General features: G+C 45.1%; 2 protein-coding genes across 9 annotated transcripts in view; both read left to right on the plus strand.

The window, feature by feature from the left end:
- LOC113270874 (zinc finger protein 75A) overlaps positions 1-16,569 on the plus strand; it is a 32,670-nt gene that overhangs the window by 152 nt on the left and 15,949 nt on the right. The window contains exons 1-9 of one of the 8 annotated variants that reach the window (XM_057315594.1): positions 32-537; positions 1,431-1,952; positions 3,115-3,280; positions 3,929-4,020; positions 4,300-4,426; positions 5,711-5,802; positions 6,078-6,204; positions 7,883-7,993; positions 8,171-11,327. In XM_057315594.1, coding sequence (XP_057171577.1) covers positions 1,545-1,952; positions 3,115-3,280; positions 3,929-4,020; positions 4,300-4,426; positions 5,711-5,802; positions 6,078-6,204; positions 7,883-7,993; positions 8,171-8,850 — 1,803 coding nt within the window. In that variant the 5' untranslated portion in view covers positions 32-537; positions 1,431-1,544 and the 3' untranslated portion in view covers positions 8,851-11,327. Of the gene's footprint in view, positions 1-31; positions 538-1,430; positions 1,953-3,114; positions 3,281-3,928; positions 4,021-4,299; positions 4,427-5,710; positions 5,803-6,077; positions 6,205-7,882; positions 11,328-16,569 lie in introns of those variants that run through there. The other 7 variants (XM_026520478.4, XM_026520480.4, XR_008960547.1 and 4 more) reach the window with 7 other exon arrangements.
- The window catches only part of LOC125283444 (zinc finger protein 75A-like), a 45,269-nt gene that overhangs the window by 96 nt on the left and 28,604 nt on the right, over positions 1-16,569 (plus strand). The gene's annotated exons all lie outside the window — the stretch shown is intronic.

Consider the following 16,569-nt stretch of genomic DNA (forward strand, 5'->3'; position numbering starts at 1 on the left):
CCGGAGCTCCGGAAGGAGCCCGGCCTCAGTGCGGCGGGCGGGGGCGAGGCAGCCATTGTCCTTGGGCGGCGGTGCTTCCGGGCCGGGTGGCCGCAGCCTGACGGCGGGAACGTGTCAGGGAGCCCTGCCGTCGGGCTCCGGAGGCCATCCTGTTGTCCGCCTTTGTACAGACGGCGTCGGGGCCGCGCCGGCCGGCTTTCCTGACTCGGTGGCCAGTGTTCCCGCGCCCCGGGGATCCGGGCGGTGCAGCCTTGGAGACATCGGCCTCTGCTGGTGCCGAAGCAAGGCAAACGTCCCGGTGCCCGCTGAACCTGCTGGGCGGCCAGCCATTTGGGAGTACCGTGGCATCCTGGTCGAATTTGGGTGCCGTTCCTGCGGGCTCACGCCAGGGAGAGCGAGGTCCCGAGACTCTGCTCAGTCTCGCCTCGAGGTCTAAATGGCCGTCGAAGAAAGGGAAGGTGGGCCGAAGGGTCATCCTCAACAGCACCAGCTCCCCTTCTCTCCTCCTTCGTGACTTGGCCTTTGGATAAGCGTTTTGTAAGCAAAGATCAGCTGTGATTTTTTGGGTCGAGTAAAGAGATTTAAAAACCCGGGAATGGATCTTGTGCGCCGTGCCCTTTGTGCTTCTTGCAGGGAAGTGTGAAGCAAGCCTGTTGAGCTTGTGGTTACTTAATCCGGGGATGCTGTGCGAGGAGAATAGGCCTGCTTTTTCCCCTAATTACTTTCCTTCTTCTCTGGTCTCACTTCTGTGTCCCAGCTCTCCTGCCAGTATTCGTACAGTGGGAAGGAGAATCTGGAATGTTCCACGCCCTGAGGGCTTCCTTCTTCACAAGAGGATGAAGGGTCAGAGAAGTTGGACCCCCTTCCGAGAGACAGAAGACTGGGATGACACACTAAAATTTAAGAGGAACTCAGAATATTCTCCTGATCTTCCCTTGGCATGGGGAAGCTGGGGTGGGAGGCACAACAATGAAGTCTTTGTATAATCCCCAGGCTCCTTGCAGCCAGAGGGTGTAAATGTTCTCACTGTCTACCCTTTCATGCATCGTTATTTTTACAAAGGCCAAGTCCTCAGTGGGCATTTGTCTGTCAGTGAGCTGTGCCTTATTTCGAGTGGGTAATTGAAGAAGAAAGGGTCTGGCAGTGGATTCTTTAAAAGGAAAGCAGGGGCACCTGGGTGACTCAGTGGGCTAATCGGCTGCCTTGCGCCAGGTGGTGATCTCAGGGTCCTGGAATGAAGCCCCGTGTCAGGGTCCCTGCTCGCTCCCTCGCTCTCTGTCTCTCAAATAAATAAAATCTAAAAAAAAAAAAAAAGAAAGAAAGAAAAAGCAAGGCAGGATTTTTCTGTTCCATTTTTCTTGTGTTATGAGTAGTGAGTGGTAAAGTTCATTTGACTTTCTTACTGATGTGCACTTTTTTTCTCCTTCCAGTATTTTAGGAAGAAGATCCTTTTATTGATTTTGTTCAAGAGCTGACTGGATCTTAATTCGGTGGTGCTGGCGGGGTGTCCAACACAGGAGTAAAACTGTTCCTGCAGCAGAATAATGATGGTAGATCTGAAGGTGGCTGACTGTTTGAACCCTCAGGTCAGGGTTCTGTGGGAAAGCAAGGGGCCTGTGATAGAGAGTTCCAGTCCCAGTAAGAAATATACAGCACAAACGGACAGTCTCAGTCCTGAAAGCTGTCGCCAGCACTTTCGGAATTTCTGCTATCACGAAGCAGCAGGACCCCGTGAAATTGTTGGACAACTTCAGGAATTATGCCGTCAGTGGCTGAGGCCAGAGCTCCACTCAAAAGAGCAGATCTTGGAACTACTTGTGCTAGAACAGTTTGTGACCATTCTACCCAGGGACACCCAGAGCCGGATAAGGAAGGACCATCTTCAGAGCATTGAGGAGGCTGTGGCCCTGGTAGAACACTTGCAGAGGGAATCTGGTCCCACGAGGAATGGGGTGAGAGGAAAGATTCCTGATACATTCGATGAAATAGAATGAAGGTTGATATGGGTGGGGGAAGTTAATTGAGAAATAAGGTGAATTAGGTCACTGTTCTGTTGTAGGACATCTAAGGCAGGACCAGAAACCACAAACCTACAGCAGTAGGCCACAGGTTTTGCAGATCCTTGGCAGATACCTCCCTGGCGTTTGAGAAAGATTGCTTTTGTGCTCTTTAGAGCCAGACTGAATTGAGGGTAGTAGGTCTACTTTGGCTTGTACAAGGACATGGGTTTTGAGCTCCAAATCAATAAAAGGCAGTAAGGAGTTGGAGAGGAAGGGGAGGACTTGAAAAAGGGAGAACACTTAAAATGAAAGTTGAGTGAGATAGTAAAGAGAAGGAAAACCCAAATAATGGGGGAGGAATGCAAAGGGAGAGAAAAGTAAGCATTGGAAAGGGAAACAGATTTGAAAATCCTAGCAGAGTAGTGGAGAGAAGAAAGATGTTGAGGGATAGTGTCCTCTGACTCCTAGGTGAGAGCCTCTAAAGTGTTCTCAATGGTTGGTCCTTGGCTCTGCTGGTTAGGGGGGAGTATGTTTTTAGCCAGGTGGCAGAACACCAACTGGCTTCAGGCCTACTGGGAAGAAACAGGGTAGGCATATATTTTATGCCAAAATTTTTTGGAGGGAGGTTGGAACTAGACTTTCTTCCCCTTTCTTCCATTTCTTTCCTGTTCTGTGAAAACCTTGCCTGTCCATGGGGATAATATGGTTGAGGAGACAACTTCCTTTATTCAACTCCAACCTTTTGAGGAAATGAGGAGACAAAAACAGTAAGGAGCGATCTAAGTGAAGAGAAAGTCTGTCAAAGTGGCATGAGAACACGTGGCCTACGTAGCCCTGCTGTTTGCTCTAAGCTGGTCTCTATGCAGAGGGGTTGGGCCTGCTGTGTCAGAGAACTAGCAGTAGCCACGTTTTTTTTCCTTTTATCCTAATATTTCAACATTTTGTGGATAGCTCTCTGTGGAAAATTGGTGGCCTGATACTTTAAGTCTTTCTGTCCTTTCCTTTAGTGTCACACACTTCTGACCATTTGGACTGTTCACTTTTTCCTCCTTTTACAATCAACCCCAAAATAAAAAGTAATTTTTGTGGTAACAAAGATGGGGATTATTTCTAGGTTGCAATCCAAGAGCTGAGAGAGGAGGCAGTGGTCTTGGGCGAAACCGCAGAATCCCAGCCAGTGGGAATGGCCCAGGATGAAGAATTCTGGAATACATATCAGGGTCTGCAAGAACAGCTGAGCAGGAATACTCATAAAGAAACTGAGCCTGTATGTGAGAGGGGTAAGGCACATCATGATAATTCCCTTCTATTGGGAGCTGCTAGAGGAATTTGTTCGGCCAGAACATTGTGAGCATTTTCTGGATGTCAGGCTATGTGGATGGGCAAACACAGCCCTGTTAGCAATTATGATGTCCCCTAGGTGGCAGTAGAGTACCAGCTGTGGGTGAACCTGGGAGTTGGCCTAGGGTACAGAAATGTCCCAGCTACAGGACCTTGGTAATAACCCCATGATCTCTGTTCTTTAGAAAGCAGTAGCAGAATGTGAACATGCTTCTGTACCAGGAGGAAAATAATAAATGATTAAAAAAACAAACAAACTACATCTCCTATTTTACACTGGATATCCTGAGTACTTCATTTTCGAATATGTTGAATTTTTGCCTTAGAACAATTTACATCATGACAGGAAAATAAGAAGCTTGTCTTTCCTTTATTCACTCATGAAAACTGGGGAACCTATTCTAGCAACCAGTAGATAACTTGGCTCTTATGTATGATGACAAGACGCACTTCAGGGAACTACACACATTTGCAAGGGTGTCCCGACTCTACCCAAAGAATTGGGATCATCTATATTTTAGAAGTGAGCTAAAGATGTTTATAGGCAGAAGTGAGAGAGATTTTCTCTGTCTCTTTTCCACTTACAGCTGTGCCTGCTCACCAGATCCTAGCATTTCCTGTGCAGACAAACACCAAAGACTGGACAGTGGCACCCGAGCTCATCTTACCTGAGTCCCAGGTGAGCTGTGCAATCCAGCTGTTGAGGGCCGCCTTTCCCTGCTCCGCAGGACCCACACTGCCCAGCTCACAGGCGTATTAGCTCCAGTGTTCTCCCTGGGGAACGGGGCACCTCCTAGGCTATTAATGATCCCTTGCTTCTTTCCTTTTTGCCGCCTTACTGGAAAAAAAAAAAAAAAGGTGCTATTAATTCCTGGAGTGCCAGGGTCTCCCATGGGCCAGATGGTAGAGTTGCTTCTGTAGTGTCAAGTACTGAGCTGAAGCCCATTGTCTTCTTTAGAGCTTGTTGACATTTGAAGACGTGGCCATGTATTTTTCCCAGGAAGAATGGGAGTTACTGGATCCCACTCAGAAGGCCCTCTACAATGATGTAATGCGGGAAAACTATGAGACTGTCATCTCTCTAGGTAAAGAATCTCCCTCTCCCATTGGGTAGAAGTTGAGTGATCTGTCATGTTCTCTCCTTACTGGGAATGCATTCCTCTGAGAGGCTATGTTCCAATAACGGGATGTTTCTCAGCTAGATGGTGTGTGGACAGGGGAAAGGTGTGTCCAGATCACCTGGGGAGCTTTGTCCAAGTGAATGTGCTCATTCTTGATGCTAAAATTCTTTTTTTTTTTTTTTAAAGATTTATTTATTTATTTATTCGACAGAGATAGAGACAGCCAGTTAGAGAGGGAACACAAGCAGGGGGAGTGGGAGAGAAAGAAGCAGGCTCATAGCAGAGGAGCCTGATGTGGGGCTCGATCCCAGAACGCCAGGATCACGCCCTGAGCCGAAGGCAGACGCTTAACCACTGTGCCACCCAGGCGCCCCAATGCTAAAATTCTTGATTCCTCCCTCCCCCCTCTCCAAATCTGTTCTTTTACTTTTCACTTCTCCATAAAGAGCAGCACCAGACACCCAATATTTCAGACCAGATAATTTGCAGTCATTCTTTACCCTGATCTTGCTTTCCTACCCCACTCCTCATCCTTTTCTTGGCTTCACGTGCACGGTATAGCCTGAGTCCAATGATGTCTCATCCTCTTGAATTGTTAGCATCTTGGTCTAATCCAGGGGAGTGTGTAACCAGGCTCACCTCAGTACTTTCTAACTGGCGCCTTCTGCCAACACTTGGAGTCTGCCACAATCTACTTTCCATGCAACAGCCAAAGTTTTTTAATACTCTGATCATCATATCTTTTTAAAAATCTTAACAATGACTTCTCACTCACTCAGAATAAAATATAAATTCCACACTGAGGTACCCAGGAGCATCCAAGATCTGGCCCCTATTCATCTGCCACTTGTGCCCTTGTTCAGCCATACTTCTATAAGGTGCTACTGTTTCTAGAACTGACCAAGTTAATTTCTGCTTCACCATTTCCATCCCTGGCACACTGGAAAAAGTTCTGCAGTTTTAAACACTTCTGATTTTTGAACAATTTATGACACATGAGGGAAAAAAAATTTCCTTTTATTGCTTTCATTCATGAAACCAAAGACTGTCAACCGTGAAACCTGTTGTAGAGGTTAGTAGATACTCAATTCTTGTTTGTGGTGAGTCCGCTTCTCGGTAACATGTAACAGTTTCAAAAGTGTACCATTTCTACTGAAAGAATCAGGATTATCTGTAATTTAGAAATGAGCTAAGGATGTTCATAATCAATAGCAAGAGAAATTTCTTCTGGCTCTTTTCCACCCACAGCTGTGCCTGCTCACCAGATCCTAGCCTTTCCTGAGCAGATAATCACCAAAGACTGGACAGTGGCCCCTGAGCTCGTCTTGCCTGAGTCCCAGGTGAGCTGTGCAATCCAGCTGTTGAGAGTCGCCTTTCCCTGCTCCCCAGCAACCACATTGCCCTGCAAGTGCTCACATGTGCCAGTGTTCTTTCTAGGAACTAGGCATCTCCTATTCTGTTGCTGATTCCTTTTGCCTCCTTCCTTTCTCTCTTCTCACTTAAAAAATTATCTGCTTTAAATCATTTAGCCTGGCCTGCTGTGTAGTTCATGGGCCAGGTGGTAGAGCTGCTGTGTAGCGGCAAGTACTGAGCTGAAGCCCATTGTCTTCTTTAGAGCTTGTTGACATTTGAAGAAGTGGCCATGTATTTTTCCCAGGAAGAATGGGAGTTACTGGATCCCACTCAGGAGGCCCTCTACAATGATGTAATGCGGGAAAACTATGAGACTGTCATCTCTCTAGGTAAAGAATCTCCCTCTCCCATTGGGTAGAAGTTGAGTGATCTGTCATGTTCTCTGCTTGCTGGGAATGCATTCCTCTGAGAGGCTATGTTCCAATAACGGGTTGTTTCTCAGCTAGATGGTGTGTGGACAGGGGAAAGGTGTGTCCAGATCACCTGGGGAGCTTTGTCCAGGAGCACACTCCATATGCTGTGTAGCTTTCTTGATTTATTTTTTCTCCTTCCCCAAATCTGTTTTCATCTGTCTCTCCTCTCAGTATCATATCTCTATATCATAGTTAAGAAGGAACGTACAATCATCCTTTCCTGTGATCTTGCCGTCCTACCGCATTTTAATGCATCACTGTCCTTTTGGCTCCACCTTCACAGTGTAGCCTGAGTGCGGCCGTGTCTCATCTCTTTGTGCTGTTAGCGTCCTGGCTTAAGCCAGCAGCATGTCTAACCAGACTGACCTGGGTACTTTCTGACTGGTGCCCCTGCCTCTTGCCCTCCCATGCTCTGTTTTCCACCCAGCAGCCAGAATCTTCTAAAAACCTGGTCAAATCATGACATTTCCTGTTTCAGACCTTATGATGACTTCTCATCACATTCAGAGTAAAATCCACACCTTACTGAAGTGCTTAGGATCCTCCAGGATCTGACCCTACTCACCACCCTGCCCTCATCTGCTGCCACTTGTGCCCTTGCTCATTCCTCTTGAGCCTTACCGATCTTTGTGTTTCTTGAACTTGCCACGGTCATTTCTACTTTCCCTTTTCCTCTGCCTGGCACACTTTTCTGCCACATGGCAAAACTCTCACTTTCACATTCCTGCTGCAATATCAGTTTTTCAAAGAGGTCGTCCGTACTACCTCATCTAAAATAGCTTCAGAAAAGCAAAATCTTAAATGCTGAGTTATCCTGCTTTAGTTTTCCTTAGAATATTTATCACGTGCTGACAACCTTGTTATTTATTGCTGTTGGGTGAGCTCCCATGAGATCAGAGTGCTTTGGCTTCATCACCACTATATCATTAGCCCAAAGAGGGTTCCTGGCACATGATAGCCACTCAGTACGTGTTGATTGAATGATCGAGTGATGATTACTTCCCCCACTTGGCAGTGTATTTAGAAAAGTTTCATTAAGTGATTCTGGTCTGTTTCTTCCACCTGGACAAGAACCAGTGATTTAAGGAGTCCTTCTAACAAATCTTTCCTAAATCCACTGTGTGGTGCTGAAGAGCTAAGTAAGAAGTTACTGTTATGACAGGAATCAGTAGTATGTATGATATGCAACCCCTGACCTTCATTCACCTTGCTGTGCTAGACTTGAGCTAATCCTAAGGAATTAATAGGACTAACCTGTACTCCCTGCAGACTCCTGGGTTTGGTTCAACCTTGTTCAAATATAGGGTAATCTTGGTGGCAGAAGAGGGGCATTGTAGATGGTGGATTCCCACGCCCTTTTCCTCTCCATGGGTCTAGCTTGGGTTTATTTCTCAGTCTCCACATTGTGCATCCACCCACGAATGCAGTATAGTATAAACCTGAAACCAGATAGGGGAGTCTACCCATTTGACCATTTTGGGTAACACACTGTAAACTGTCCTTTGCTCTTCCTGAAATAGTGTGGAGTTGGTGGATAATTGTTGAGTGGCTAGTTGGGTTGCCAGGCCTTGACCTCCTTTTTTCCATTTCACAGCGTTATTTGTGCTTCCCAAACCTAAAGTGATCTCCTATCTAGATCATGAGGAAGAGCCATGGGTTCAAGGGCCCTTGGAGTTCAAGAACAGTCCTGGAGACCTGCCTGCGGGTAAATATACCTTGGGAAGAGGACAAATGTGCATTTGATAGCAACCTTTGCAGGGACTTAGCATTTAAAATTCTGCTTATCTATGTTTTGTAAGTCAGTAATCATTGGATTTTTCTCTCCATTCCTGTGGTTCTGCTCTGCCATGCAGTTGGCTGAGTGTTATGTTTATTCCCACAGGGTTAAAGGTCAAAACTGACACTGAAAACCATCAGCCCGTATGTCTTTCTGACTTAGAAATACAAGCACCGGGAGACATAGTCTCCAAAAAGACCCGAGTGAAAGTTCCCCAGAAAACAACAGGTAAAGAAAATCATGGTGATACACACAGGATGGGGAAATGGCACCGAGAGTTTCCCGTGAAGAAAAGAAAGAAACTTTCAACCTGGAAACAAGAGCTGCTAAAACTTATGGATCTTCACAAGAAAGCTCGTGCTGGAGAGAAGCCATTTAAATGCCAGGAATGTGGGAAAAGCTTCAAAGTTAGCTCTGACCTTATTAAGCACCAAAGAATTCACACTGAAGAAAAACCATATAAATGTCAACAGTGTGATAAGAGGTTTAGATGGAGTTCAGATCTTAATAAGCACTTAACAACACACCAAGGAATAAAACCGTACAAATGCTCCTGGTGTGGGAAAAGCTTCAGTCAAAATACAAATCTACATACACACCAAAGAACTCACACTGGAGAGAAACCCTTTACATGTCATGAATGTGGGAAAAAGTTCAGTCAGAACTCCCACCTTATTAAACATCGGAGAACCCACACAGGTGAGCAGCCATATACTTGTAGTGTATGCAGGAGAAACTTCAGCAGGAGGTCAAGCCTTCTTAGACACCAGAAGCTGCACCGCTGAATGGAAGTTTATCCAGTGTTCTCATTCTGAAGAAACTCACCAAGTAGAGGTTCACCCTGAGATTTATGAAAAAATACAAAATTATGAAGCATGAGTAATCCTTCATCAGTGGAAAATTTGGTGATATAAACGTATTTCACAGAAAGGAATCAAGGTTTATTCTGCAGGGATCTCTGTAAGTAGTTTTGTACTACTTACATTTTTACACGTAACCTTTGGGGAATTCATTAGCAAGAAAGGTGTTGAAAGAACATTCTCAGTAGGGAAACATTTTTGCAGTCGTACCTGTCAAAATACCAAATTCAGCCTTAAATGGCAGATGCATACATGAATCGGTCTTCTGTGATTACAGAGGGTAAATACTGTTGGCTTTGCATTGAATTCCCAGCCACTTTTAAACATACTGATAGAAACATTTGTAGCATGGTCTTCCAAAAGAAAAAGCAATAACCTGCATGAGTAATTGGATACCATTGCCTTTAAGGTAGAAGGCTTACCAATTTCAAGAGTCCTATGACACAAAAATGAGTTATCTTGTCAAATTTTCCAAGAGCCAAATTGGATTTTCTTTCTCTCACTTGTCACAGGACACTGTTCCCAAAGTTGGACATCATTTTAGTTCTTTCTTGAACATTTTAGCAACTTTAGCTCTTGAATCCTTTTAGTACCATTTTTACTGTGATGAAATGCTATTTACTTCACCACTAGGGAATCTGCCAGATAATCTAATAATGCACTATCTTATACCTCGTTGGTGGTGTTTGATAAAGAGAAACATCTCTAATGAGATCATATGAAAACGGGTTGGAACGTTTAGCCATGGATTATGTATTACACGTAAAGAAGAATTTTCTGCAATAAAAGAAACTAGTCCTTTTCTTAGAATCTCACTATGATAAAACATAAAGTATAGCACTTTTTTGAGGCCTAAAAGAAAATTAATAGAAGTTCAAAATGAACTTCTTACACTTTTATTTGCTTTCTCAATTGGCTTTGTTTATTTTTAAGAACAAGGGCAGAGTTGTTTGGGAATTGGAGTGTGTGCTGCAGGCGGGATGTTGTTCACTGGGTGTGGCAGAACATTGGGTTCCCAAGAGGAAAGGTTTGGGAATCGATGCTGAGCGGTGGGCGGGGATGCGTGAATCTGCATTCCTGTTGGTTGTCTTACACTGTAAACTTACTAAGCAGGCAGGGTGTCTGTCTCTGTCTCTGTTTTGTACACGGCATTTAACAACAGCCTTAGGTGACAAATGATAGATGGCTGAACATCTCTGTGGGCTGTGGATCTTCTTAGAACTCTTGTCTATGACAGTGACTCCCAAGTGTTCCTGTTAGAGCTTTTGGGTAGTTTTGGGAAGGGGGTTAAATGATCTCTCCCAAATACCTTATAAACGATGAAGTTGAGGCTCAGATACGGGGACTTGTTCAAGACCCGAGTGCTAGTGGTCTGTTGGCTGTCAGCTCGCTGCGTCGGGAGGCCTGAAGGCGGGATTAGCGGGATTAGCAGGATGTGTACATTATCCCTGCAGGGCCAGGCTGGGTGCCATTGTGCTGTATCTCCTTCTAACTTAGAAAAGCGCTTAGGTCTCCGTGTGTTCTGTGAAAGAGAGAAAAGTATTTCAACTCAGGGTTATTCTAGAGATCAGAGGGATTGGCGAAAGAAAAGCCCCTCACAGCCTGGCCAGTGGTAGATGCTCGACCAGCGTGCATTTGTTTCCCTTTCCCCTGCTCCCCAGGGTTGTGCTGGGCAGACTGACTGCAGTAAAGAAGCAGTTGTGTTTATGGCTATTTTCAGCTCCTTTCGGGAGTTGAGCAGTGCTGGTGGTGATTATGCTCAGTTGATTTGGTCCTTGGCTTCAGTACTTTATGGTGTAAGTCACCTGAGCTGTGGGTCTGGTGCCCTCAGCAAGATGTTATTTTCTTCCCCCAGATGAACTACACCAAGTATTATTCCTTAGGCACAGCCAACTCTGAAGCTCTCATCTGCATAGCTGTTACCCATCACCCTCTTCCTTAGGCTTGAGGTATTCTGTCTCATCCCGGGATACATGTGGACATCTTCGTGCTACGTTCATTCAATTTCGTGTGGGCCTCTTATGTGCCCAGGCACTGTTCTAGACTGGGAATATAGTAGTGAACAAAAGAGCTAAAGATACACTCTCACGGGACTTGCGTTCTAGTGAAGAGTGTAAAGAAGAGTGGTTATAGTTTTCTGCTCCTTGCAGTTCGGGTCATAGGATAGTTGTGGGTAATGCGTTGTGAGCAGAAGCCCCACTTCTGGGCTGAAGCCTTTATTGCTGCAGGACTCTAGTGCCCTTCCTGGCTCGGTTGTGGAAGCCCATACAGAAAGAGGTCACAGGGCCAAAATAGTCTGGAGTGCTGAGCCCCCATATGGAGCGCGGTTGTCCTGGGAAGTCCCTCAGACCTGTGATGGACTTCATGGGAATGAGAAATAAACTTCCGTTAAACTACCGAAATGTCGGCGTCGTGTCTTTCTGCAGCGTAACCTGGCCTGTCTACGTAGAGGCAGCTGTTCTGCTAGAGCTCTGGAACATTTCTGTGTCAGTCCGCGTGGACTTTGGCCCTCAGAAGAGCTGCGCCTTCCTGTAGATGCTCCACTGAGGTCATGTGACACTGATAGGCACACTGAGGAGCTTACGCGACTAGGTGATAGGAGAGACTGAGACAAGTCCAGGTTGGTCAGTTTTTCAAGGGGACAGAGCAACCATCCCTCCCTCTCTGGCTTCCTTCCCCTTCCCTTGCTCTCTGTTCCTCTGTGCTCCACTGCTTTTCTATGTAAGATGTGTTTCTGTTGATCAGTGGACGACAGGGTAGTGGTTGCCTTTCGTTCTCCTGTGAGTGCAGTAAGCGATCGTTTGGTAACTACGCTTCTCATACCTTCTGCGAGTTGGCCTCAAAAAACACAGGACATAGGGCAGAAGCAGATTTGTCCTGATTGGTGTAGAGAGGAAGGTGACTGCCGCCTTGGACTAAGCGGTGGTAGTGGGGAGGAAGTGATGCAGGAAAGCAGGAGCAGGACGTTGCAGTTGAGGACTGAGGAGCCTCTATGGGGAACGTCTGCATAGCCAAGAACCAGCAGTGCAGTGTTGCACAACTCATGCTTGGAATGTGGACATCGGAAGAAGGAATTTCCGTAGCTTTGTCACAGGGATGAGAGCAGGTTACCGAAAAGGCAACATAAAATCTATTTAGGCTTGGTTTATTTTTTGTTACAGATGCTATTTCAGAGAGCTTGTGAGAGCTCAAGCCTGAGCGGGGGAAGGGGCAGAGGGAGAAGCAGACGCCTGCTGAGCAGGGAGCTCGGTGTGGGGCTGGATCCCAGGACCCCGGGATCATGGCCTGAGCCGAAGGCAGACGCTTAACCTACTGAGCCACCCAGGCGCCCCTATTTAGGCTTGGATTAAAGATGAAGTGCAGCACACAACCTTAAGTTTAGCCTGAAATGTTAGTATTAAAGTTCTCAGAAATGTCTTTATAGTCACATGATTCTAGGACAAACCAGAAGGTGCTTCATTTCAGGTGGTTCAGGTAACAGCCTGACAGTGGCTCCAGGCTTGGTTCTGAGAATTGGATCAGTGACCAGTGTAACCCCCAAATCCTTATCCCCTTTCTCTGCACTGTGGCACAGTGTGGGGACTGTGCCAGACCCAGAGTTCTCCCCACCGTTAAGCAGACTCCATGTGGACCCTCAAGCTGATCTTGAGAGCCTCTGCTGTCTTAGCTGGGGGGAAGGACAGGAGGAGAGCTTGGAACCAAGCTAAAAGTGCTAGGGTTGATCAGCTTTTGGAACCATGAGAAGAGTGTTTCATTGCCCTGGAGAGCTTGAGAGCAAGAATGCTGAGCGGCCTTTTCGATCCAGCTGGACAGTTGGGATAACACAGAAGGTTTGAGTCGCTCCACGGACAGGTGTTTACTGACCACCCTTTGCATTTCCTGGCTGGTTGCACTCTCGTGTAATGGGTCAAGGCTGCCTGTTACTTTGCTCTCTGGGTTTTACCCTCTGGTGCTTAGAGTGGATTCTTCGCTGAAGGGCTCCCGTTGCTTCTGTGGGTTCTCGCCTGAATGGAGTCTCGAGTAGTCTCAGTGGAGGCTTTGTTCACACTAAGTGTTTCCAGGGTTGTTTCCACAACATACTTGGACTAAAGCGTATTGTGTTACTAAATCTTTTCCACACTTGTCACCTTTATCATGTCTTTCTTGTGTGGCTTCGGTGGGGAGCAGGGCCGGAGTCTCTTGAAGCGTCCGCCAGTGTGGCTTATGTGCAGCTTTTCCTTCGTGTGTGAATCCCCAGTAGACAGTGGTACTGGGCTATTGTGAAGTGCTTTCTGCAGTCCAGCGTCCATGAGGCTTTTCTCCTTGACCCACCTGACCCACCCACATCTGAGGACGCCTGCACTTCCCTTTAAAGCAGTCACCCCATCTCTCATGAGAGGGATCAAGCACACTTTCAGATTTAGCAAAAGTGTCAGAGGTGCTTCTCCCTTACACCACAGCAGGACGATGACTGTGGAGTTGCAGTGATCTTGTCACTATCACAAAACATTAGGCTTTTGAGGCGCCTGAGTGGCTCAGTTGGTTATGCCTCTGACTCTTGATTTTGGCCCAAGTCATGATCCCAGGGTTGTGAGATAGATCCCTGGGTCAAGGTCCACTTTGGGCATGGATCCTGCTTAAGATTTCTCTCTCTCTCCCTCAGCCCTTCCCCCCCTTCCTCTAAAAAACAAAACAACATTAAGCTTTATAGTATTTGGCTACTCTGCACCTTTAAGAGAAAACTTAGTAAGAATGCTTACTTTTGAATTTTTTAAACCAAGGGTTAGATTTCCAAAATTATAATTTTTTTGTTTTAAAGATTTTATTTATTTATTTGACAGAGAGAGAGACAGCCAGCGAGAGAGGGAACACAAGCAGGGGGAGTGGGAGAGGAAGAAGCAGGCTCATAGCGGAAGAGCCTGATGTGGGGCTCAATCCCATAACACCGGGATCATGCCCTGAGCCGAAGGCAGACGCTTAACCGCTGTGCCACCCAGGCGCCCCCCAAAATTATAATTTTTACATTAAGTTTTGTCCTTCTTGTGTATGAACAACTGAACAGTGTCAGAGCATTTGAAGAAAAAAGTTAAGGATCTTTAATATTCGTAAATATAAGAAATATGCTTCCGTTTAGAAAGATTTTCTTAAAAAGATTTTAAATGTTAGTAGCTTAAGTATTAATGGCTTACAGGGATGAGTTCAGAAAAAAAATGCTTAAATGTTTCCTTCATACTTTAACTATGGTGAGGGAGCATTAGCCAGCATCATAGTTACTTATCCTCCTTAATGGAGAAGCTTTTACATCCATTCTTATTTTTTTAGTTAAATGGCACTGCTACAGTTTTCATTTTTACAGTCTCTCCAAGGTTCCTCTTCTAAGATTCAGGGATAAAATTCCTCTTCACTTCATCAAATACCTTAATCTTTCTGACTAGAGACATTTTCATTTTATTTCTCCTCTGACTTCATCCTTCTGAACAAAGCTTGTTTTGTGGTTTACCTGCCCCACTACCTCAATGTTATTCTACACTGAAAACGCTATTTCCCATTCTGATCAAGTCCTCGGGAAATAGTAACTTAGAAATTCCATGCAAGATGGGTACAAACTGAGCTCTCAAGAATACCACTGTCAACCGTCTTCCAAACACTTAAAACACATCTAGTCTTCCCTACCAGGATCAGAAATTTAGGATTACGCTTGTTTTTTTCAATTTTCATTTTTCTTTATTGCTCAGGCTATAAAGAATACTGAGAACACAAAGTCACAAATGGGTAGTGCTTGCAGCTCGGGAGCAAATTTCATAATCGGAGGCAGCCAGCCCCAGCTTCTGATGCTGTAGCTAAGCCACAAGTGACCAGTTGTGAAGCATTGCGAAATTAGGGGAGGAGTCGGCAGAAAACCAGGCAAAGGTGGGCAATTACAATATCTGGGATTCTCTTTCAGAAGCAAGTCTTAGCCGCTTTTCTCAATATTCCGAACATTCAGGAGGGAGGAGATTGACCGCCTTGGGATGTGAACGCATCACAGGGATCATCCTAAACATCAGATGGCACACGTGTCCGTATTCCATGCCCAGGAGTGAGTCACTGTCAGTGAAACACAGTCAAGAATTGGGAAAGAAGCAATTACATATGAGGCAAGCTCTTTGACATGAGGGCTTTGAAGTTCTATTTCCAGAGTCCCAGAGGAAAAAGTGTGTTTGGTGTCTTAGTAGTTGGAAATTCAAAAAATGAAAAAGAAAACAACCAGACCGATTTTAAGATCAGGAACCTAAGTAAATGAAAGATGGCCAGCATATGAATATGCTAGTCTGATCAGTGGATTTAAACGAATTTAAGGGCACATCACACAGAGCCTTTCGTAGAGTTTATCTAGAACCATAATGTGCCTCATAATGTAGTGAAGTCTGTATGAAGACCTGAATCAAAGGACCAAATTTTGAACCTGCCAATGCAGGGGGTCAATTACTTTCCTGTCTTCACAGCCCTGAGGTTCAGTTCTTTGCCATGGTGAGGAGGTGTTGCAATAAAGGAGTTGGTGAGAAATAGGAATTGAAAAGTTGAGTTTGGCTTGGTGTGCTTACGCTCTAGCATGTGGGCTCTAAATTACAAACTGATTTGCAACCTCCATTAATCATTTGGTGAAGAGGTCCAGTTTATTTGACTATATCACCCATAGCTAACTTTATTGGTACTTACCATGTATTAGGTAATGATCTAACCTCTTCATCGGAATCAGTTTACTCCTCACAACCACCTACACTGTTCCCATTTTAAGATGAGCACATTGGCGGACAGGAAGAAACTTGCTCAAGAGTACATAGTGGAGGCCTGGGAATCAAACCCAAATATTCTTGACTGCGAAGGTTGTGCTTTTTTCAAAAAATATTTTTTCTTTTTTGAAGTAATGAAGTTACAGAGAAGTTGAAAGCATAATACAAAGGACTTTTCCCCTCTGAATCATTTGAGAGTACATTGATAACTTGATACTCTGTCCTCCAAATATGTTAGTTTGTATCTCCAACAAACAGCAACATTCCCCAACGGGACCACAATATAGCCATCAAAATTACTAAACAAACATTAACACCTGATAGCTAATCTTCAAACTCCAGCTTTTGCCAGTAGTCCCAGTAAAGTCTTTCATAGCAAGAAGATTTTGTTAATATTTTTACATGCTTTTAGTTGTCACAGCTCATGATTTTTTAATATTTTCTTTTTACATAGTCCGTACACCCAGCGTGGGGCTCGAACTCATAACCCCAAGATCATGAATTGCATGCTCTTCTGACTGAACCATCCAGGAGCCCTGTCACATCTTTATCGGTCTGAAATGGTTGCTCAGTCTTTTGTTGGCATTCATAATGTTGACACTTTAAAGATCATTAGCCAGTTATTTTATTGAACACCCCTCGATTTGGACTTTATGCTTCCTCTTAATTAGATTCAACTTTTGCCTCTCTGGCAGGAATACCACAGCAGTGATGTTGCCTTCTTCTCATTGTATCGTGTCAGGTGTTGCTATGGACTAAATTGTGTCATCCCCCCACCCCACCCCCGCCTCAAATTCATACATTGAAGCCCTAGTCCCCAGTGTGATTATATTTAAAGATACGGCCTTTGGGAGTTAATTAGGTTTAGGGACCTAATCCAATAAAATTGGTG

This window comes from Ursus arctos, unplaced genomic scaffold, assembly GCF_023065955.2.
Source record: "Ursus arctos isolate Adak ecotype North America unplaced genomic scaffold, UrsArc2.0 scaffold_2, whole genome shotgun sequence".
NCBI classification, from domain to species: Eukaryota; Metazoa; Chordata; class Mammalia; order Carnivora; family Ursidae; genus Ursus; species Ursus arctos.